The sequence below is a fragment of the Phodopus roborovskii genome, unplaced genomic scaffold (assembly GCF_943737965.1).
Source record: "Phodopus roborovskii unplaced genomic scaffold, PHOROB, whole genome shotgun sequence".
Lineage (NCBI taxonomy): Eukaryota > Metazoa > Chordata > Mammalia > Rodentia > Cricetidae > Phodopus > Phodopus roborovskii.
This window is the reverse complement of record NW_026126459.1, coordinates 10,318,074-10,343,802: the sequence shown is the minus strand read 5'-3', so window position 1 is coordinate 10,343,802 and position 25,729 is coordinate 10,318,074. Positions and strand designations below refer to the sequence as shown.

Genomic DNA, 25,729 nt, shown 5'->3' with positions numbered 1-25,729 from the left:
TGAGTACAGCCCGGCAGCATCACCTACTTCAACCATGTTCAAAAACATCCTCTCCAGAAAGCAATGCTAAGGGTAAGCTGTACTTATGAAGCTCTGACTTACACAGGAAACGCAGAAATAAATATTCTTAATGCTCATGGGAAAATGCATTGTTTGTTCCAGTCCCCTGCCATGTTTGCTTTCAAGAGTAATTTATGAGAAGATGACATACAGAATCAAATCAACCTGAGATTAAACCTCCTGAGCGAGAATCCACTGTGAGATAGTCTTCATCGTGCAGAACAGTCATCGTCATTCTTCCCGTGCAGCCAACGAACATTCAATTACCCTAAGGTATCAGCCCAAAGTGCCTGGTCAAAATTGTTTCTAAATTGAAATAGCAGAGATGCGTGGGGGGAATGCATCTTTGTTGTTGTTATTTTTTTTTCTATGCTCAAAATATTTATTTAAACTAAAATACACACTCAGCTGAAAATGTATGATCCAAGGTGATGGAAAAACGTTTCTTAATTTTAAGCCAAATTTAACATTCTTGAACAGAATATGATAGTGGTTGTTTTAAAGGTACAGGATTTACTTAAAAATAATACAGGGGGGTGTTAAAAAAATCCAATACCAGCAGAATGAGTTCATGAATTATATGACAATTATCTCACAGAATAATATACAGGAGGCAGGAATGAGCCTCGGGAAGATGTCTCAATACAACAGAGGAAGCATATGCAAGAAAAGCACTAAGAACAGAGTGTGCTGTCAACTGCACACATACAGGTGTTCAGAAGAGGATTCAGAGGGAACACCAAAATCACTGTCACCCACAAGTGACCACAAGCTGCCTGCACAATCGCTCTCCTCCAATTTGCTAACCTTTACTGTGCCCCAATAACCTAATCAGCTCCTCACCCAGCTAAAGGATAGAAACCCAGAAGAGTAGCCCTACAACAGGAAGGTCAGGTGTTACCATCTATCCTTTCCCCCTTACCTGTACTTCCCAAAGTGGCAACACTCCCTTACATGGGTTTAAAAGCTCTGCCTCTTAATTGCATAGCAGAGAAACAACTTAAGGAGGCAACCAAGATGGATTTGCCAACCTCCTACTCTGTCCAGTTCAGGACTGACTCACAGAGCAAAACCCCTGCCTCCTCCAATCATTGTTTCTTCTAGAAAATTAACACCATTGGCCATTCCCCAATCTGCTAATAATCAGGAAATGCATTAAGAATTACTTGGGTCAGAGTTCCTGCCAGCAAGATCCCTGAACCCCAAATTAGGGCCTCTGCTAAAGAAAGAGGCCTCAGCTGGAGAGTCCAAGTTTCCAGTGAGATTTGACTATCCTCCAAAACCTTCCCAAGTTTCAGCTCAGCCTTTGTCCTCTTCTGCCAGCCATTGGCTAGAGCCATTGGCTAGTGGCATCTTCAATTAGATCCTCAGCCCTGACCCCATCCCTGAGTCCCTGTCTGAGGAGAGACCTCCTATAGCTTGGACCACACAGAGCTACAGATATTGAATCTCTGACCCACATAAGCCTACCGGGGAAGTAGCATAGAGAGAGGGGGAAAACCCACCAACACCTACTGGAAGAAGCTATGGGAAGACAGCAATACAAGAGAACACCTAACAACAGAAAGACAAGCATGACACCACCAGAATCTAGGGAATCTACACTAACTAGAACTGAACACAACAACAAAGCAGAGGAAGCAGAAGGGAACAACTTAAAAATTACCATCATAAAAATGAAAGAGCCCCTCAAAGAAGATGTGAGAAAATCCCTTAAAGAAATGGAGGAAAAAACAAACAAAAAAGTGGAAGAAATGAATAAATTCATTAAAGAAAGTACAGAAAGCCAAGAAAAAAAAAAAACAACTAAACAGGTGAAGGAAACGGTTCAAGACTTGAAAACTGAAATAGAGAAAATAAAAGCAATACAAACCGAAGGAATGCTGGAAATAGAAAAACTGGGCAAAAAATTGGGAACTACAGACACAAGCATAACCAACAGAATTCAAGAGATGGAAGAGAGAATCTCAGGCGCAGAAGATAAACTAGAAGAAATAGATTCATCGACCAAAGAAAATCATAATTCCAACAAATCCTTAACACAAAACATCCAGGAAATGTGGGACACCATGAAAAAGCCAAATCTAAGAATAATAGGCATAGAGGAAGGTGAGGAAGCCCAGCTCAAAGATGCTGAAAACATAGTCAACAACATCATCTAGGAAAACTTTCAAAATCTGAAGAAGGACATGCCCAAGAAAGTACAAGCAGCGTACCAAACCCCAAATAGGCTGGACCCCTCGACATATAATAATCAAAACACCTAGCATACAGAATAAAGAAAGAATATTAAGAGGAGCGAAGGAAAAAGGACAGGTAACATATAAAAGCAGACCTATCAAAATTACACCTGACTTCTCCATGGAAACCCTCAAGGACAGAAGGTCCTGGATAGATGTTCTAAAAGTATTAAGAGAACACGGATGCCAGCCTAGGCTACTATATTCAGCAAAATTCTCAATCACTATAGATGGAGAAAACAAGATAGTTAGTGACAAAACCAGATTTTCCCAATACGTATCTACAAATCCAGCCCTACAGAAAATATTGGAAGGAAAACTCCAACCCAAGGAAGGTAACTACGCCCACAAAAATGTAGGCAACAGATAATCCAACTACACCAGAAACCAAGGGTAAAGCAGAACTAATATATTCACAATACCACTGCCAACAACAAACCTAAATCAAACAAGCATCAACAATCAATGGACCTTACTCATCCTCAACATTAATGGTCTTAACTCACCTATAAAAAGACACAGGCTAACAGAATGGATACAAAGACAGAATCCATCCTTCTGCTGCATACAAGAAACACATCTTAGCTCCAAAGATAGACATTACCTCAGGGTAAAGGGTTGGGAAAAGATTTTCCAATCAAATGGAAATAAGAAGCAAGCAGGCGTAGCTATCCTAATATCTAACAAGTTAGACTTCAAACCAAAATTAGTCAAAAGAGATGAAGACGGTCATTTCATATTCATCTCAGGAGAAATCCATCAACACAAAGTCTCAATTCTGAACATCTATGCCCCTAATACAAAGTCACCCACATTCGTAAAAGAAACACCACTAAAACTCAAAGCTCATATAAAACCTCACACACTTATAGTGGGAGACTTCAATACACCACTCTCAACACTAGACAGGACCACAAATCAGAAACTCAACAAAGAAACAAAAGAATTAACAGAAGTAATGTCTCAACTGGGGTTAACAGACATCTATAGAACATTCCATCCAAAAACAAAAGAATATACCTTCTTCTCTGCTCCAAATGGAACCTTCTCTAAAATCGACCACATACTAGGTGACATAACAAACCTCAAAAGATACAAGAGAAGAGGAATAGTCCCCTGTATCCTATCAGACCACCATGCTTTAAAATTGGAATTCAACAACAACACAAATAGCAGAAAACCTTCAAACTCCTGGAAACTGAACAATGTGCAATTGCACCACTCCCTGAGTCAAAGAAGAAATAAAGAAAGAAATTAAGGACTTTCTAATATTCAACGAGAATGAGGATACAACATGCCCGAACTTATGGGACACCTTGAAAGCAGTGCTATGAGGGAAGTTCATTGCACTAAGTGCCCATATGAAGAAAACAGAGGATAGTCACATAAGAGAATTAACAGCGCAACTGAAAGCCTTAGAACAGAGAGAAGCAAATTCACCCAGCAGGAGTACACGCTAGGAAATAATCAACTTGAGGGCTGAAATCAACAAAATAGAAACCAGGAAAACAATACAAAAGAAATCAATGCAACGAAGAGTTGGTTTTTTGAGAAAATCAACAAGATAGACAAACCTTTATCCAAACTAACCAAAAAGCAGAGACAGAACATGCAAATTAATAAAATCAGAAATGAAAAGGGGAACATAACAATGGATACAGAGGAAATCCAGACAATTTTCAGGTCATACTTTGAAAATCTGTATTCCACAAAAAATGAAAATTCAAAGGAAATGGACAAATTTCTGGATAACTAACACCAAAATTAAATCAAGAACAGACAAACAACTTAAATAGACCTATACCCCTCAATGAAATAGAAGCAGTCATCCAAAGAGTTCCAACTAAAAAAAGCCCAGGGCCAGATGGATTCAGTGCAGAATGCTACCAGACATGCAAAGAAGAACTAATACCACTACTCCTCAAACTGTTCCACAAAATAGAAACAGAAGGTTCATTGCTAAACTCTTTTTATGAGGCCACAATAACCTTGGTACCCAAGCCTCACAAACACACAACTAAGAAAGAAAACGATAGACCAATATCCCTGATGAACATCGATGCAAAAATACTCAATAAAATACTGGCAAACTGAATTCAAGAATACATCAGAGAAATGATCTACATGACCAAGTAGGCTTCATCCCTGGAATGCAGGGATGGTTTAACATACAAAAATCTATCAACGTGATCCACCATATAAACAAACTGAAAAAGAAAAACCACATGATTATCTCCCTACATGCTGAAAAAGCCTTCGTCAAAATTCAACACCCTCTCATGATAAAGGTATTGGAGAGGTCAGGGATAACAAGAACATACCTAAACATAATAAGAGCAATATACAGCAAACCAACTGCCAACATCAACCTGAATGGAGAGAAACTTAAGCCAATTCCTCTAAAATTGGAGGAACAATTCCTCTAAAATTAAGGAACAAGACAAGGCTGCCCTCTTTCTCCATATCTCTTCAATATCATACTAGAAGTTCTAGCTAATCCTATAAGACAACAAAAGGAGATCAAGGGGACACAAATTGGAAAGAAAGAAGTCAAACTGTCTCTATTTGCAGATGATATGATAGTTTAAATAAGCGACCCAATAAACCCTACCAGGGAACTCCTACAGCTGATAAACACCTTCAGCAAACTAGCAGGATACAAGATGAACTCAAAAAAAATCAGTAGCCCTACTTTTTTCAAACAAAGAGATAGAGAAAGAAATCAAAGAAACATCACCCTTTACAATAGCCACAAGCAACATAAAGTATCTTGGTGTAATGCTTACCAAACAAGTAAAAGACCTATATAATAAGAACTTTGTGACTCTAAAGAAAGAAATTAAAGAAGATACCAGAAAATGGAAAGATCTCCCATGCTCTCGGATAGGTAGGATAAACATAGTAAAAATGGCAATCTTGCTAAAAGCAATCTACAGATTCAATGCAATCCCCATTAAAATCCCACCACAATTCTTCACTGACCTTGAAAGGATAATAATCAACTTTATATGGAAAAACAAAAGACACAGGATAGCCAAAACAACCCTATACAATAAAAGAACTTCAGGAGGCATCACCATTCCTGACTTTAAGCTCCACTACAGAGCTATAGTTGTGAAAACAGCCTGGTATTGGCACAAAAACAGACAAGTAGACCAATGGAATTGAATTGAAAATCCTGACATTAACCCACACACCTATGAACACCTGATTTTCAACAAAACAGCTAAAATTATACAATGGGGCAAGGACAGCATCTTTAACAAATGGTGCTGGCACAATTGGATGAGGGTGTGAAGAAGACTGCAGATGGACCCATGTCTGTCGCCATGCACAAAACTCAAGTCCAAATGGATCAAAGACCTCAACATCAATCCAGCCACATTGAACCACTTAGAAGAGAAAGTAGGAGGAGGTACCCTTGAACAAATTGGTATAGGAGACCGTTTCCTGAACATAACTCCAGGGGCACAAACACTGAGATCAACAATTAATAAATGGAACCTCTTTAAACTTAGAAGCTTCTGTAAGGCAAAGGACACAGTGGACAAGACCAAACGGCAGCCCACAAACTGAGAAAAAATTTTCACCAATCCTATATCCGACAAAGGGCTGATCTCCAAAATATACAAAGAACTCAAGAAACTAGTCAACAAAACAACAAATAACCCTATTTAAAAATGGGGTACACAACTGAAGAAAGAATTCTCAACAGAAGAAATCAAAAAGGCTGAAAGACACTTAAGAAAATGCTCCACATCCTTAGCTATCAGGGAAATGCAAATCAAAACAACTTTGAGATACCACCTTAACTCCTGCCAGAATGGCTAAAATTAGAAACACCAATGATGACTCATGTTGGAGAGGATGTGGAGAAATGGGAACACTCCTCCACTGCTGGTGGGAGTGCAAACTCATACAGCCATTTTGGAGATCAGTATGGCAGTTCCTCAGGAAAATGGGAATTAGTTTACCACAGGACCCGGCAATCCCCCTCTTAGGCATATACCCAAATGATCCACATCCATGCAACTAAGACATCTGTTCAACTATGTTCATAGCAGCACTATTTGTAATAGCAAGAACCTGGAAGCAACCTAGATGCCCCTCAATTGAAGAATGGTTAATGAGGATGTGGCACATCTACACAATGGAATACTACTATGCAGAAAAGAATAATGGTATCTTGAAATTCGCAGGCAAGTGGATGGCACTTGAAGAAACCATCCTGAAAGAGGTAACCCAGTCACAAAAAGAGGAACACAGTATGTACTCACTCATATATGGATTTTAGACAGAGAGCAAAGGATCACCAGCCTATAATTCACACCACCAGAGGAACTAGGATACAAGATGTGTCCTAAGAGATTCATATATAAAGTCCCTCACAGAACTGGAAAGGGACAAGTTCCCCAGATCTCAGAGGAAGTGAGGGGGGGTGCAGTGAATGGAGAGAGAAGTAGTTGAAAACGAGGGGGAGGAAAGGAAAACACTGCGACCAGGAAGATTGAGCCCGATTAGGAATAGAAGACAGGAAAGAGAGAGAGAACATAAAAGAGGGAGCCAATATTGGTTTGAAGATAAAATTGAACACAAAGAAAAGTCTAGAGAACTACAAGACTGTTGCCAACTAACAATTTGTGCTTCCGTGGAAAGGCTACCATAAATGCCCTTCCCGGAGAGTGAGATCAACAACTAACTTATCCATGGAGCCCTCAACTAATGCCTGTTGGAAACAGGATCAAACACCCATACATAAACACTGAGTCGAAGTAGAACCCAGATGCAGATGGAGGGGACAAGTCCAGGCAGCAGAAACACATAGAGACAGCTTATCTGAACAAGGAGGAGCTAATGGGCCACCAGACTGATAGCTGGGAAGCCAGCATGGGACTAACTCAGGCCCCCCTGAATATGGGTCTCAGCCAGAAGGACTGAGCAGTCTAAGGGACCTCAGACAATGGAGCCAGGATGTAATCCTGGTGCACAAAATGTCCTTTCAAACACATCCCCCATGGAGGGAAAAATGCCTTAATCTAGAGATAGGAGAGAAGCCCTAATCCCTACTTCACATGACCTATCAGATCTACCTGACCCCAATTGGATGGCATTCCCCTATATATGGAATTGGGGTGGGGGGATGGGGAGGGGAGGGTGGTTAGAGTGCAGGTGAGAGGGCAAGAGGGTAAAAGGGAGGGAGGGAAGGAGGGAGGGAGGGAGGGAAGGAGGGAGGGAGGGAGGGAGGGAGGGAGGGGGAATTGGGATCGACATGTAAAATAATAAATTAAATAAAAAAAATGCTTTGACTCCAAAATTTAAGTTCAAGGACAAGTTACTGGGGAAAAGGATTTCTATTTTTGTTTCCACAGAAAATGAAAAGCTGTGGATTCCTTCCAGACTAATGTGGTTTGATCAAGCCAGACCGCCTGAAACAGAGTACCAGGTGATTCTACATTCAAAACAGCTGGACCAAGCAGCCTTACAGACTACATCCAGGATTTCTGCATCTTCTTAGAATCCCCCATGACAGCGCCCCTTACCAGCAGGAAGTAGTTTGGAAAGAACGACGCCCAAATTCCCAAATATTGTCTATAAATGTTTGTTTTCATTTAAATGGACTTGGTTATATAATATATAATATATATATATATATATCAAGAATTGTTTGTGTCTTACAGCATAAGTCAGTAGTAAAGCAGTTAAAACAAATTTATTTACCACATTAATCAAATGATCCATTTAGCCTGGATCATCAATCCTCTAACCATTGTGATTGAACTTCTCCATTACCTGAGGACCATAGACAAAGGTCCTACGACTCCAGGACCATCGGGAATACCCTTGTTACCTCTCAGATTTGGGGAGGGTGGGATGGAAGACAGAGATGCTAGGGAATGAGCAGTGGCTCTCCCTAGTTGCTTATCAATGACCTATGATATAATCAGCTCACTGACTGGATGTATTCTCAACCTTGGGGTCACCTGTCCTTGAGTGATCCCATCTCTTGAGATAACCATAAAAGGAAGGATCTAACTGAATGAGGACTGAAATGCTCCAGTCTATAATAACACAAAAACAAGCCAGTGCTATATAGGAATAGTCCCATGAGATCAGTGTCAATTTTAAATGCAATGCTCACATTGAAGAATGACCCTCCTATGTACTTAAGTTGTTTTCACAAATGAGTCAGAATATGTACACATCACTAATCAGACTTTATATAAACTTAGAACTGCTCACAGCAAGTGGTATCATTTAGCAGTTTGCTGCTCTAACATAAATAAAAGAAAAGGATGCATGGGCAGGCAAGAACATTCAGTGGACAAAGATGCTTGTTGCCAAGCTTGACAACTTAAGTCCAACCCCCAAAAACCACATGGGGGGAAGGAGAGAAATGACTTCCACAAATTGCCACCTGACCACAGGCATGCTGAGGCATGTACCTACCAACCAACATGCACACAAGCACGCAGGCACATGCACACGCACATGCACACACAGCTTTAATTTTTTTTAAAGATATAGAACTCAGAGTTATGGTGAAGTCTACCCTTCACACAGCTAACCAGTTTGCATGTACTTCACCTTCTCATGAAGCCATGCTAAGCATGTCAGAATTAGAATATGCAGAAAAATCAACAGAAGCACTCTTGATTCAAAGCTTATACACAACACTGAATACTCTACGACGTTATCCTTACCCACTAAGACAAAGCCCTGAAAGCCAGTGAGCTGGGGGCCCCTAGGAAAAAACTGAACCCCCAAATAGACTCATTTCTCCCCATATATTATTTTAAAATGGGATATTGTCAGTTGTGACACAGTCAGTTGACTGTGGACTTCAAGGTGGTTTTTTTTTTTTTTTTTTTTTTTTTTTTTTTTTGCTTTGTTTTGTTGTTTTGTTTTGTTTTTAAGCTGCCCTCAAGGATAAGACAGCCCTTCTCCACGATTGTGATGGCTATTCTTGGCTGTTAACTTGACTACTTCTAGAATTAACTAAAAGCTCTCACAGGCTGTCTGGATCACTCCTTCTGCTAGCAGCCTATATAAAGGACATGGAAGAAGGAAGCTTTTGTTTTTTGTCTGCTTGCCCTAATTCTTCCTAGCAAGTATATTCCTTCACTTGTCTACTTCTTCAGGATTCTACCACATACTGAAGACAGCTGATACATCCAGCCTTAGGAACTTAACAACTACTGGATTCCTGAACCTTCCATTGGAAGACAGCAATCCGGGGGGTTGGTGGGAGGGTTACTGATTGATTCTATAAGATTTGTCCCTCTAGAGAACCCTAACTAAATACAACTGTCATTCATTAGTGTGATGCTGAGAGGCGATTTCCAGCAGTGGTGTAACTATGCAGTGAACACAGCAGATCCACTGAAGGCACAGTGCTGCAGTGTGCGCCTACCTATATACTCGCAAATGAAGACCACGAAGAATGGAGTGACCAGGTCGTTTATCCCCTGAACGTATCCACTGGCAGGGTGTCGGATAGCCCAGATAAACAAGATCCTTTCGAAAATCTGAAAGAAAATGGAATTGGCAGTAAAGCAAGAAATAAACACATGTAAAATGTACCCACGTTCTTACTTAAACTACATGCCATCAATATTTCCCACTGTCTCCAATACAGACAGACATTAATTCTAGTTTCTTTGCAAAAGTCCAATGATCTTAACTTTCTATTGGTTCACAAGCACCATAGTATCTCACCATACCTGGGAGTGAGTCAGCTCTTCCCCATCACCAACACAAGCTCCTCAGCTCCCTGGAGACCAGCAGGTCACAGGGATGCAGAGTAGACCAGGGCTTGGTGAACAATGGCTTTTCCTTAGAGATAGATGGGTGAACAGGGAAGGGGGAGGAGGAAGGGAGGAAAGGAGGGATGTAGCACACGTTCATCCATTCGTTTCTCATGCACATGTACATGCATCCATATCCTCACCAGATAGTAGCTTTCTTAATTCCCTAGAAAGACATCTCCATCCAAGAAGACACATTTAGGCACCCAGCTTCCTGAGCCATGAATGTAATAATTAACCTAGCTTCCTTATTCCTCAGGACACTCACCTCCAATTAACCCTTCCCCTTCACCATCTTTCATCCCACTTACTCTTCTCCATCTTCACTCTTGAGACTAATCTTATCAAAGTACAATAGAACCGTACCACCCTAGGCCACCCAGCATATGTATATACACCCATACCAATGCCTTAAAGACCTTCCATTGACTCATAAGCATAGAACCCAAACTCTGGCCCTTCCCTAATGGCCTCTTCTAACCAGCATCCACATTCTGTACCCTCCTCAGAACCCAGCAGGTTACCATCCCAGTTCCCACAGTCCTAAGAGACTCTCCTTGCTTCTGGCTAAACTAATTGCTGGTATTTGAAACCAGTCCCAGCACTCCTTTCTGCGCTGTCTGCTCCCTGCCCACCTTCTCTAGGCAAGAGCCGGGACATCCGACTTTGTAACTCTCTGGTATCCCTTCCTCCCCACTGTCCTTCACTGGTGGCTTCTGCTTAGTATTGAACTCCAAAGCCAGCCAAGACCAGGTCTTACTATTCTGCCCAGACCTCACACAGGCAAGCAGGACAGTAAGGGCAATGAAAGAATGATCACATGAATAAAGGTGTCCCAGAACCTCTAAGCACACCAAAGCTTGAAGAACCAGATTTATGCATACTCTGGAAGTCAGGCCCTTCCTACATCATCTGCACCCCATGTATGTGTGGGCTTAGTAGTCTACAGCCCCAAACCAATCAATCCCAGGACTTACAGAGGAGAGGCCTAGAGCCCAGCAAGCACAGCCTCTGATCCCATGACACAGAGCCTATCAGTGGCAAAATCAGCCATGAAATGCAGCCCTACTCCCACACCAGTACACCATCACCCCGCTGCTCAAGAGAATAACAAGCAACCACCACCTGTAGCGCAGCAGGCGCCAGCTCAATATTTGCCGAATGAGTGACACACTCATGCATATAGATTCATATACATTTTCCATCAGTCAACAGTTTCCTAGAGAGAAATGAATATTTAAACAAGTTCAGAGGCTGGGGCACATTTTGCTAACAGAGCACTTGCCTGGCATGGGTGAGGGCCCTGCATACAATCACTAGCACCACTGAACAATTACAATAAAAACAAGCTTGAGGCTGAGGACATAGCTCAGGCACAAAGTGCACTGCAAGCACCTCAGGTATGATCCCAGAAACATATGTGAAAGGCCAGGGGTGGTTGTAATCCTGATCTCAGCAGCAGAGATGGGTAAATCCTTGCAGCTCACTGTCCAGCCTTCCTAGCTGAATCTAAGAGCTTCAAGGTTTGTGAGACACACTGGATCAAAAATATAAAAATGGAAGCAACCTAGGAAAGACAGTCAATGCTGTCTGGGACACACACATGCACAAATCCACAGTACATACATGCATACACACAGAGAGAGACAGTACATACATGGAGAGAGAGAGAGAAAGAGAGAGAGAGAGAGAGAGAGAGAGAGAGAGAGAGAATCTGAACCTCATCACAGGAGAGAGGGGGTGAGAGGGAGGGAGAGAATCTGAACCTTATCACAGACTCTCAGTGCACAGGGGACTGTCACAGCCACCCAGAAAGACAGTACCATTTGCCCACACAGGCAAACAAGACATATCCTGTGCCCCAACCTCACACATACAATGAAACACCTGAGAAGGTTGGGGACAAAGACCTGGGCTGACCTGAGCTCTAAGATTTAGGTCCTAAGCACCTGTCTCTGTCAGTGGTACTCAAGACAAACTCAGGACCACCCAATAGTAAGTAGCAGCACCTTCCTAGGAGGAACACAAGACACTAGGAGCACAAAATGTGTGTTCAGGACAGATGAGCCCAACTTGCAATTAGGAAGCCAATGACCTCCAGCTCCTCTACAGATAAGCAACAATGCTCCCAAGAGAGTCTCTAAGCAGGCCTCTGCCAGCTGCCAGTGACACAGCACACCTTGCCATTACTGCACCTGAAAGAACAGGCTGCACTCCTCAGAAAAATCCAGAAATATTCCAGTTTCTTATGAGCAAAGGAAAGATCTCAATCAGCTCAGCTGCCTACATTTAATTCACCTGGACCTCTCTTGATGACATCAAAGTCCTACCTCACAACTTTGGTCCCAGAACCACACGGAACAGGTACAGGTACAAGCACAGGCAGCTGGAGAATAAATAAGCTAAGGCTGACTTCTAGTCAGTGGACAGTGGCTGGAACTGCAAAGCCAGTCCTGATTCCACATTTACTTAATATTTACTGAAACTCTTTTGTCATATCATCTGAAAGAATTTTGGGAATTGAGGGGGCGTCATTCTTCATGAAATCACGGCCTACAACTCCATGAAAGAAACAAAACAAAAAAAAAAAAAAAAAAAAAACATGTTTTTTTGTTTTTTTTTTTTTTTTTGAGCAATTTTGAGAAGAGTGGAAGCAACATGCTCACTTGAGTAGGACTGTCCATTGAGGCAGGGTCAGCTCAGCAAAGAGCATATACAAGAAGATCAAATGGGGGCAGAATGTTAACTCTGCTGAAATGCTGCAGAGAAGCATGCATGAACCAAAGGGTATAACAGGGATGGTTGATCCATGGATGCACTTACTGGAAACATACTGGTCTGTGAGGCCATGACCACAGACACTCCATGAACATTATTAGCCCTAAGGGTCTGTTCACCATTCTTGATATCCATGTAGCACAAACTCTGAACTCTTCCTAAAGGTTCTTTTCTGAAACTCGGTAATGAAATGCTTCCTACCACATGTTACCCCAGGGCTGAAGAAATCAAGAGGCCACGTTGGGGATGTGGCTCAATGGGTTAAGTGCCTGCTATGCAGGCATGGAACCCTAAGTTTAGAATCCCAGCACCCACCTAAAAGAAGTTGAGCTCTGTGGAGCATGTCTAGAATTTCAGCACTAGGAGGGAAGGGAGAGATAGGTGGACCCCTGGGGCTTGATACCCAGCCAGTCTACCAATCAACAAACTCCAGATTCAGTAAAGCCCTGCCTCAAAAAATACAGTGAAGAAACAACAGAGAAAGATACACAAACAGCAACCTCTGACCTCAATATACAACTGCATGGGTGAGCATACATGCATGCATACACATGTATACAAACACATGCACATACACATGTACACATACAGAGACACACACATGCATTGTCTCAGCACACTTGTCCTTATTTGGTATGTCTCATCAGACATCCAGCATATGGCTCCTCAGAAGAACCAAACACAGTCACTCAGCACACATGAGGGAGCCAAGATGTTCTGCACACTAAAAGGGAAACAGAGTCAGTGAAATGCCACTTTGCTCAGGATTCCATACCAAACCTGGTGTCAGAAATGTTAAAAAAAAAAAAAAAAAATTTAATCCTGCTGCAACAGCACACAGCATCAACAAGGTGTCTCTGAGAGGGGACCAGCATATGCTAGCAAGACCTGTGGGGTTCACATACTTTAAACTCCAACAACCCAGGAGGCTAAGGAGGAAAACCAGTCCTAACACCTGGTGAATGAAACAAAACAGACGTGTACATACAACATGCTGGACTGAAGAGTAGGTTCCATGCTACAAGCACTATTGCAAAGGACACAAATTCTGTTTTCAGCACCCATGTCAGCCATATTACAAATGTCTCTGACTCCCTCTCCAGGGAGTCTGGTGTCCTCTTCTGGCCTCCATGGGCACCTGCATATACATGGCATCAATTCACACAGACACACACATAAATGAAAAGTATAAATAAATCTTTAAAACCCAAAAGTCTGTAACAAGCCTAAAGTGTGTCTCAAAAAGGCAACCACATGATCACATGAGATAAGCACTGTGTCCCAAGTCTCCAACTGCACTGTGTCCCTAGCACTGTATAAACTGACAATAGCATTAACACTCTATACATTGACAAGAAAAAAGTAAGACAATAAAATTGAAATCTTTAATAACACTATAAGACTGTATCTGGGTAAATTTAACAAGTTGTCAAGGTAAAAATTCTATTTGAAATGAAAAAGAAGGACAGCTGATGAGATGACTCAAGCAAGTAAAGGCACCAGCTGCTCTCACAGAGGACATGGGTTTGAGTCCCAGCCCGCATGGCAGCTCACAATCATCTATAACTCCAGTCCCAGGATGATCTAACACCATCTTATGGACTCTGTGGACACTGGGCACACACATGGTGCACAGACATATATGCATTCAAAATACCCTTATACATCAAACAAATATGTAAATAAAAATAAGAAAAATATAAGTAAGAAACTTTTTAAAATATAAAGACAAGGAGGGCTGGAGAGATGGCTCAGTGATTAAGAATACTTGCTGTTCCTCCAGGGGACCCACCCACATGGTAGGTCACAAGTGTATGTAACGCTAGTTCCAAGGTATCTGACATTCTCTTTTAGCCTCAGCAGGCTCCTATATGTTCATGGTGTAGGCAAATACTCATATCCATAAAATAAAAATAATTTGTTAAAAAAGACAAAAACTAAGTAAACAAACAAACAAAAAAACATAAATTCCCTCCAAACTGATAACAAACACAACTCAAGTTGTACAAGTCCTAACAACACTTAACAAGCTGATTTTAACACACAAAGGTAGGAGCAACCAAGAAACAGAACCAGGCATGGGTGGCCTAGGCCTGGCCCACAAAACCTAAGGCAGCAATAATCAAGGCCAAGTCAAGACAAAAAGATAAACAAACCAAGGGAGCCAAAACCTGCTGAAGGAGGCTCCAGGACATTGGAAATCCTAAGAGGCAGCAAACAGGTAGTGCTTGCTGGTAGGCAGAGTCACAACTGGCTTTCAACATGGGGACCATTCCAGAAATGTGCGTGCAGAAGGGTAAACCAGAAACAAAAGAACAATGATGGAGGTATCACAATCCCTGAGCTCAAATTACACTACAGAGACACAGTAACAAAAACAACAAGGTACTAGTACAACAGCAGACAAACAGACCAAAGACCCAGAAACAAATCCACAGAGCTATACCCCCAACTTTCCACAGGTGCCAAAGCATATGCTGAAGACAGCTTTTTCTAAACCACTGAAGAAAAATGACTTAGATCCTATCTCTCACCCAAAATTTAAAAAAAAAAAAAAAATCAATTCAAAAATGGATCACAGACTTTAATAAGACCTCAAACTCTGAACTTCTAGAAGAAAATATAGGTCTAGGACTTCAATGATCTGGGAAACTACTGCAAGAATGATAAACAGGATTATACAAGACAGTAAAGGAACTCAGCAGAGTGCCAAGGCAGACTGCAGAATGGAGGGAGGTATGTGCCATCTGACAGGCAGCTGGTATCCAGAATCTGCAAAAAGCTGAACACCGAAACCTCATCCCATCAATAAATGGGCAAATGAACGAAATATGCAGGTCTTTAAAAAGTGAATACGTACAGCCAATAAATACATTAACAAATGCTCAGGAGCTTTAGCTATGCGGCAAATAACAAATCCAAACTTCATTGAAAGTCTATCTCATCCCAGTCAGAAAGGCTACTCTTAAAACAACAACTAACACTGGTGGGAAGGGGGCACCTTATCCCATAGCTAGGGAAATGTAAACTAGTGCAGCCCTTGCGGAAATCAGTGTAGGGATTCCTCAAAACACCCAGAATAGAACTGCTATATGATCCTGCCATACCATTTCTGTGTATTTAGCTGAAGAGAATTAAGCAGGTTTATGCAATGCTAAGCACAACAGCCAAATTATAAAATCATCCCAGATAGCAGTTAACAGATAAATGAATACAGAAATTGTGGTAGCTAGGCAGTGGTGGCACATGCCTTTAACCCCAGCATTCAGGAGGCATAAGCAGGTGAATCTCTGTGAGTCTGAGATCAGCCTGGTCTGCACAGCTAGTTTTAAGACAGTCAGGAATACATAAAGAAAACCTGTCTCTTTTTCCCCCCAAAAGGAGAGAGAGAAAGAAAATATGGTATATGTGGTATATGTAGATAATGAAGTTTTATTCAACTATAAAGGATGGAATTATGCCATCTACAGGAAAATGGGTGGAACCAGAGTGCATCATGTTAAGTGAAATAAGCTAGACTTAGATGATTATCATGTTTCTCTTATATGCAAAATATGATCATGTATGTATGTGTATATGAGAGAGACAGAGAAAGGGAGAACTGGAAGAAAATTTTGGGTTGCAGGAAAGGAACAAGTGAAAGGATAATTAATGGCAGGAACACAAGCAAAGTGCATTATTTGCATGTATATAATGTTTTAATGAAAGCCATTATTATATGATTAGTTTTTTAAGAAAGTACAAATGGGACTATTAGGGAATAGGGAAACACCCTTATGAAATGCACCAGCTAGCACACTGCTAACACCATCTGTCAATACCTACCATTATGAAGGACAGACATACTCAAAGTGCACTACCCAGGGAGCACTCCACATGAGCACACTGCTCGTACCATCATCAATGCCCATCATCATGAAGGGCAGTTCATACATGTGCCATATGACAGAGAACTGGAGAACCGCCATTATCCCAGAGGTTACTTGTATCGTATAGAGGAACTTGTGGAACAAGAAGAAACTTCAAAGACACCAATGCCATTCTCTGTCTTGTGTCTGACGGTGGGGATCTGAAATTAAAACTCTTAGATTTCTTTAACTTAGGCATATATGTTAAAGGCAGCCTTCTGATCTGATATTTTTTCCATAAAAATCAAGACAAGGAATGACTGATAGATCAACCATCAAACACCAAAAAAGTTTAATGAACTGATCCAATAGCAAGTAAGATTTCCTGGACTCTTAAAACTGTGGCCCCATGTGAGAATTAAAAATTAAAAAAAAAAAAAATTAAAACGAACCATGGTACCATGTGTAGTGGTTTGAATGATCATGATTCCCACACACTCATATATTTTAATGTTTGGTTCCCAGCTGGTGGACTGTTGAGGAAGGAGGTGTGTCACTTGGGGTGGGCGCTGAGGTTTCAAAAGTCCCCACCAGAACCAGTCTCACACTCTCGCTTGCAACTTTCAGATCAGATGGGAGCTCTCAGTTACTGCTCCAGCACCATGCCTGCCTGCCACCAGGTTCCCTACCACGATGACCATGAACTAACCCTCTGAAACTGTAAGCCAGCCCCTAGGGAAATGCTTTCTTCAATAAGTTGTCTTGGCCTTGGTGTCTCCTCACAGCAACAGACCCATAACTAAGACATCAAGTAAAGTGACAAGGAGCAAAACAGATGTAGGAGAGAGCAGTGCTAGGCTATGGGGACACCCAGAGTTACTCTCCATTGCTATAAATGTAGCATGCCCAGGAAGGAGAGGAAAACCAGTGAGAAGAATCAGGGTGCAGTGAGAAGGAGGGAGCAGCTTCTCCCTGGCAGGGCCTGCTGACCAAGTACAGGGTAACAGCAAGACAGTTTCTACTCAGCAATTCAACACATCAAATAAGGTTCCTTCTTCACAGGGCTTAGGGTGGGGAGACTGCAACATAGCCATGACAAGAGGGAACAGGTGGCTGCTGCCAGGGCCCTAAAGTCCTTTCAGCCACCTGACAAGCACAGGTGCATGAACAGATCAGAAATCCTGTCAACAGGGACTAGAGAGCAGGAACAGCACATGGGCCCCAAGCCCCACCCCAACCCCAACCATACCTAGGCACATGGGGACCAGGATCTGGACTGAAGCAGATTGTCACCCCTACTTGTGAAACATTCTAAGTCTGACAGACAGACAAGGCTGATGCTCCACTAGCACCTATACTTGAAAAATGCCCCTTCTTTCCCAGTCTCAGGAAGCTCCTATATCCACTCACAGTTGTAGGTCAAAATCTCCGTTTCACAGCCACTGTTCTGTGTCTGTTCAGATGTAACAAGGCATCATGTCCCAGAAGCAACCTGGGAGCAGCACGTTACTTCCTCAGGTTGCTCTAAGATGCAGAGAGGGGGCAGCCAACAGGGCAGCTGTGGAGGAAAGGTTCCTGGGAAGATACTGGACTTGCCAACATCTACACTTTAAAAAGGTGGCTAAAAAGTGATACATTTTTTTTATTTTTTCAAATAACAATATTGGAGGGGGAACAAAAAAGCCTGAACTCAGGAAACATCCTGAGTCCCACCAAGCTGCCATGTGAGATTCTGTACTCAGGAACCTGCTTTATTTTCCCATCTCCCGTCCAGGCTAAGTCACTGGGTTACTCATATGACTTCAAAGGGATGTACATGCTCATCCTATCTGTGTCTTATTTTAATTCCCTGCTAGTGGGATGCAAATGTGAGCAAGAACACCATGCACCTGCTTGGACTCTGAAGTTAAAGCCAAACTAATCATCTCACAAACAACTAGCTCCAAAGACACACTGATCAACTTCTATCTCGTGAAGATACCATGTCAATAGATTTGCTGTCACCATGGATGTAGCCCAACTTCCAAGGTGCCAGAAATCTAATTGGCTCCTGCAGACTGGCTAACACAAGCCTCACCTTTCAATGTTTTTCCCTCAAGCCCCTGATCCTCATGTCATATCCCCAAATACAGTGACACTCAATTTATCCACAGTTACCCCTGGCAGCCAGAATGGTCTGCCCTCCTCATGCAGAGGTCTGCCTGTCCTATAGGCTGCACAGCTCCTGTTCAACCCTGCCAACTGCTACACATACACACACACACACACACACACACACACAAACACACACACCTCATACAGCTCAGGGGCTGAGCTACAAAGCAAGAGAGTCAAGGCCTGACCACAAAGCAATGGTGGTGACTGTGGGCCACAACTGAGACCAGATGCTACACGACCAGCTCTATGAGTAGTGTGCCATGTTGTAGAATGAAAAGCAAAGATCACACAAAGACAAACTAAGGTCTATTTTCCATTTTTAAAGAAAAACTTAAGTAAATAAGGGGTGAATTAGCCTTGTTTCCCAGCTCTGTACGCACAACACTGAGAAGGGCAATCAAAGGGAAGTGCCTTAGAGCAGCGGCTTCCTGGAAACTCATTTTCCCTGTTTGTGCTCCACAATCTACGAGCACTTTTACTTTAGCAATGTTGGAATTTTTTAGTAGCCTTACTGTGCAGGCAAGAGATGTCCACATTTCAAAATGCATTTACTGGAGAAAATAAAGATGAGAAACAAAGCATTTCAGATAGTAAGTCTACTTTAAAGAGATACCACTTACTTTAGTGACAAAAATATAAAGGTTAAGAATAAATCTAATAAAGCCTATATAAGACCTTTCATAAAGATTTCCCTTGGTCTGTTGGCCCAGGCCTATAATCCCAGATACTTGGTGGGATGAGGCCAAGAGGATCTGAAGCCATAGAGTGAGTTCAAGACTACCCTGGGCAATTTAGACAGACCTAGTCTCAAAATAACAAGTAAAAATAGGGCCAGATTCCATTCACAAATCAAACAAACTTAAGAAAAAAACAAACAAAAAAACACCTGGCAACATGATTCTAAAAGTGACATGAATGAGTCAAGAATAAGAAGACCCAGTCAAATGATATGACAGACTTTGAAGACTCCCCATGGAAGGCCTCAGCCTCCCTGGACAGCAGAAAAGGGATGGGAGGGCAGGAGGGTGAAGGAACTGGGACTGGCATGTAAAACAAGCTTGTTTCAAATCTAAAGAAAAAGAAAAAGAAAACCCAGTCAAATCAGAAGAGGAGGGAGGAGGCACTAAGGTCCTCATGGATGTCTGCGAATGTGGCACAGACAGAACACTAAAGTAACAAGGCCAAGTTCCTGCACAGTTCTCACTTACTGTCCGTAGATGCCGCTATCAGCACAAATTAAACACATGGTGGGGGAAGAAAACTTTCAGATGAGAAGATGAGAGAAGACTTATAAGACAGATCTTGAGGGAAAAGATTTCTTAACATAAGCATCCCATAACCTAAGCGGGCATCACTTTTAGCTCAGCAAGGCTAACATGTCCCATCAAATAACTGTCAAAAAATTAGAATCCCAGATATATAAAGATCACAAACTTATTTTTTTTTTTTAAATGGGTGAAAAAAAAAAAGAAAAAGAAAAAGAAAGGGGATGGTAAAGACACTAACAAGCATTTTCCAGAACAGGGACACAGAAGATGCCATTTCTATATGCAATGATGCTCTTTAGCCACTAGCAGCCAGGGAAAGTAAAGCCAGGAACACAATAAGAATATCCACCAGACATACAGAGCTCGGGAGCCTGACCATGCTCCAAGAACAGCCAAGGAGGGGAAGGCCAGGCTTGCAGCACTGCAGGTGAGCCTCATCTGCAGACCCCTACAGGAAGCATGCTGATGTTATCCTGAAAGCATCAGAGAAATCTCACAGTGGTACACCTGCATAAATGGACATGAGGATTCTAACAACACTGTCCCAACAACGTAACATTAGGAAGTGACCAGACATTCATCCTGCCCACTACACAAGGAGAAGAAAACACAAGCTACAGAGACTTGAGTGCACAAAGGATGGCATACACAGCTCAACCAACAGTAACACCACGCTGCTTCCTTAGTGTGGAAGTCACAAAGCATGGCAAATGTAAATCAGAGACGGATAGTCAACCCCCTTTTGGGGTAAAGGCAAAGATGGAGCTGGGGTAGCAGAACCATAAGCATGGAGAAACAGCTTCTATGCTACCAGCTTCAAGCTCACAAAGGCAGCTAGTCAGCACTGGAGGAGTTCTAACTCCTAAATTCAAGGACATAAGTTTCTATTGCAAATACTCATACACATATTACATGTACTTTTTTGAATGTATCAATATTACACAAGAAAAACGTTTTGAGAACCATCAGTGATTCCCATGTGCAGTAACTATGGACTTCAGGGGCTCCCAGATCAGGCCCCTGCAGTGAGCAGCAACCACACACAGAGTCAGACATCAGCAAAGACTTCCCGGTCAACATTCCTCTTACCTCCGTCACCTTGGGCTGAAGAATCAGTGCTTCGGGGCTCATCCGAGGGATGTCAATGTGGATCTGCAGACACAGGAGAGACATGTTTACCTTGTAGGATGTGACCAGTCCTTGACTACACATGCTCTGAGGGATGTCACTAGGCTCCTCCATAGGAGGTACCCAGAAGCACACACCAGCTGAGCAAGGCTCAGGTGACAGGCATGCCTGACCCTTGGCAGTCCAGCAGTGCTTGCTTCATGGTTAGGAATAGAGTGGGCCCTCAGCTCTTTTGTAACATGAACCAATGCAATCAATGAACATGGATTTTCAGCCCCACATAGAGCATGATGATTCAAGGACACTGACAATGCCTAAGGTTTCAGCTGTGACAAGGCCATCTGGAACATAGGTCATATTTTCCTCTATTTCACACTGTCCATGAGAAATCTAGACACATTAAAGGAAGTATTTGAAAGTCTCTGCTGGTGTCAGCAGATTCCTGCCTGAGCATCACATAACATGAGAGTCTTGACAATGTTAGCCAGCACTACAGTAGAGACCTCCTATGGGTGGGGTTCAAGAGGTGACCCAACAGGAGCATTCTGAACACAGCTGGCACCACAGGCTGGCTCCACATCCCAGGGGTGCACACCTCAATCTGGGGCTCCAGAGCAACAGCCTGCACAACTGAGAGGAGACACGCACATTTGAACCCACAGGGACTCAACAGTTTATCTCCATCCTTGTCCATGTGCAAAGAAGCAGCTAACATCTAGCAAATGGGGTCACCACTTCACTCTGTTACTAGTTGGCTTATGGCCAAGAGTAAGCCATTAGGTTCAGCCTCTTCACCCACAAAAGGCCTGCTCTCTGTGTTCTTCAAAGGATTCCTGGTGACAGTCAGAGTCTGAGTCCTCAGCACAAGGGAACAAGGTGAGATAAACTTGCAAATCAAATATACACAGAACACACCAGAAGAAAAGTCCATGAGCAGCCTGCTGAGAGACACCTACACAGACCAGCAAAGTCAAGCCAGGTCAAAATATTCAGGAGGAGCACAAGCATGGGTAAGGGACAAGAGTGCCAAGGTCCTCTAGAAGGGCACCTTGAAAAGCCACTCTCAGTAAACTGATTCCTTGAGAGTCCTGTGGAGAGATGCACTGTATGCTGGGCTCATGGAAGATGAAAAGCAGGCCTGACCTGCCTCTGTGTCTACTACCAGCAAGACCAACTTACATAATAGCCACAGGCAATGTATTTCTTATGCACACAGGACAGCACATACATCATATCCCTGGCCTGCCTCATCAATCACAGGCCTAGGGAAATAGGAAAAAGACTACAAGAATTAGCAGGACTAACCTATAGCAAGAAAGTCAAACCATGCAAATGTTATCTCTAACTAGCTCCATGTGGCCTGGACATAAACCTTCAGGGGGGCAGTAAATCAAATTCAGGAAGGTAGTAGTTTGGAGCACAGGCCAAGGTACTGTCCTACAGAAGCAGACTATAGAGTAGCAGCCACAAGCTAAGATAACACCCTCCAGAAACATGGTATAGAATGCCAGGCACAGGCCAAAGTGCCACCCTCCAGAAACAGACTAGAAGAGTGCCAGGCCCAGGCCAAGGTGCCAACCCCAGAAGTAGGTTATAGAATGCCAGGCACAGGCCACGGTGCCACATGCCAACCATCACCCAAGGTAGATGCAGGTCATCACTAATAGATCTCAGCATCTATTTTGTAACCTAACTCAAGCCTCATGCTTTACCTCTGAGAAGGAACTCAAACAAGCTACACGTTCCCGCTAGTAGCAAATTGCCATTAATTGCTTTCAAATGTTTATTGTTAGAAAATATAAATCTGCAAGACTATCGGACTCCTGATAGGTGAAACAGATTTCCTACAAACCCGCTTCAAATCCCAGTATTGAGTGATAAATGGAAAAGAGAAAGACCCCAAACACACCTGGCGATATGTATCCTGGTGAGCTTCGTCATTCCTTGAGTTGTAATAATGCTCAATGAAAGCAAAGTATTCCTTCTGCTTTCTCTGCAATGTGGCTGGTCTCCGGTCAACATTGGCAGGAAGGTAACCCTGGAGGAGCAAAAGAAACACAGGCAACCATGAGCACCATGAGCATGAAGAACAGTGGTCACTTTCAGAATGACCCAGGTCTATGGAGGTTGACCTAACACAGAAAGAGGGACACTGTGAAAAAGCAGCCCACACAGAACAAAGCAACAGGACAACACACATCACCACACCCCCCCCCACCAGTGTCACCAACCAGGTCTAAGTCATCACTTGTATCCAACAAAAGTCACCTAATGCCACCTAAATCTGATGCTTTCCTAGCATATGGTGTGGAGATGCTAAAACCCTTATCCACAAAGAACTGGGAGCCTGTCTGGTCTCACACTCACACCATGCACACATACACACATATTACATTTATGTGGTCAAAGCTGTCCTGTAGGTAAATGTGCATCTACTCTCCATAGCCCCTGGGGCTTCGGACACTATGCAACACATAAAATGGACACATGTCCAGAAAGGAGCAGATGGCTCCAGCAGCCACAAAGAGCTTGGAATTTTATATGGCTTTCTTATGTGTTTCCTTATTCTAGATTTTAAATTAATCTTATGATTCATAAGGTATAACTTTGAAACTGTCAATTTTAAGCACAGACCTGTGGTCTCTAGGAGAGCTTCAGGCAGTTGACTATTGTTCCCAGAAAGACAGGAGACACATTCCTGCCACCCCACCTGGCCCCTGGAAGTGCTAGTTTCTCACTAGAGCTAACTGGGTTTGTTTAAGACTCTCCAAAAAGACTCACTTAGAACCGAGGGTCTTGCGCACACTCTTCAGAGATCAGCCGCGTTTGGATATGAATCTGCATGAGATGTGTTAGGCAACACACCTCTGGTAAGCTACTTATGATGAACAAAGCTCAATGGGTATTTGTGCAGACTTTGGAAGCATGCATCTCTGACTTCTCAGGGATGAATAGCAAAGGGCAGAGGTGCTGCATCAGAATGTAAACAGAAGTTTCTAAGAAACTGTCAAATCATTTCCAAGGAGGTGACACCATTTCACACTCCAGCCAGCACTGACTTCTGACTAAGAGGTCAAGAGATGATCCAAAGCCCAGAGCTTTTTTTGTCTGTTTGTTTGTTTGTTTTGACTGCTTCTGTGAATCAAGGTGAATATATGCAATCTGAGCAGGGGCAGCAGCAGTCACTCCAAGACCACAATGATGAGATACCAGTTGTTCTCTGGCCTTGCCACCACATGCTTGCTCCAACCAAAGTTCTCACACTGGTCATTCCAACATCTTTGCAGCCATCCATCAGAACCAGAACACGATCAGAATCTGTATTTCCCAGGTGGCTATGGGTGACACAGCAAGGAGCAATGCTAAGGGTCAAGGAGCAAGCACAGATGCAGTCCACTTCCAGCAAAGTCACTGTCTCCTTCCAAGTGTGCAGGTGAGGCCTGTGTGAAGCATCCTTGTCCCTGCCTGTAGAGTGCTGCTGTGTCCTAGTAAGGCTGTCCTGTGATGAAGAGCAGTCTCTCACTTGGAGAAAGCCCCAGTTACTGATGTACAATTGGTACTTTTACATTCAGGCTTACATGTTGCATTTTAAAATCATAGCCAGGCATAATTGCATATGCCTTTAATCCCAGCACATGGAAGGCAGAGACAGGTGGATCTCTGTTCAAGGGCAACCTGATCTACAGAGAGCAGAGCTACAGAGTAAGACCCTGTCTCTAAAAACCTAAAACAAAAGAATAAAAAATAAAGTCACAACCATATCTCCACTGTGACTAACTACTGTTTAACAACAGGAGCCACCAACTGAACACACACCTGCTTCTGTAAATGACATCTCATTGGGACACACTGTGCCTGCTTGTTAAAGAGTGTGTGGCTGCTCCTTCACAGTGTCCACAGAACTACACAGTTGCATGTGATCCATGGGTTGACATACTACAGAGCCTTACAAGAATGCCTGCCAGCCCCTGCTGAGACATGATCCTTAAAGCAGCACAGCCACGACATGTGTCTACACATATTTACATAACCCGTCCCATTTCTAACATAGACTCTATTTCCAATCATCAAGTAGAAACATGCACGACATCTCATTATTTCCTGCATGAACTCCTCCTACATGTGAGCTGTAAACACCCCAGATGCCAGTACTTATTCCCAAGGAGCCCACAGGAGGTGACCACTGACACATCCCAGCAGCCCTGTTACACACAGGTCAAACACAACTCACAGGTGAACAAACTGGAAAATGCTCACTTGATAGCTTTCACAGGAAAGGCTCACACTCGAGGCATAGCACTTTGCCGATAAAAAAGTACAACAAGCAACTACTATGCTGGCTTCTCCTCTCTTCCCTGCAGAAAAGACTGCTAATACCCCATTGAACATTCTGCCTCACACAATAGGTGCATTCCCAACAGGACCAGATCCAGCCCGAATGTCAT

General features: G+C 42.8%; 1 protein-coding gene across 2 annotated transcripts in view; it reads right to left on the bottom strand.

The window, feature by feature from the left end:
• Tbc1d22a (TBC1 domain family member 22A) overlaps nt 1–25,729 on the bottom strand; it is a 286,880-nt gene that overhangs the window by 173,042 nt on the left and 88,109 nt on the right. For both annotated transcript variants that reach the window (XM_051189573.1, XM_051189571.1), the window contains 3 exons: nt 23,194–23,322; nt 21,246–21,308; nt 9,712–9,826 (listed from right to left, as the gene is read on the bottom strand). In XM_051189573.1, the coding sequence (XP_051045530.1) occupies nt 9,712–9,826; nt 21,246–21,308; nt 23,194–23,322 (307 nt within the window). The remainder of the gene's footprint in view (nt 1–9,711; nt 9,827–21,245; nt 21,309–23,193; nt 23,323–25,729) is intronic.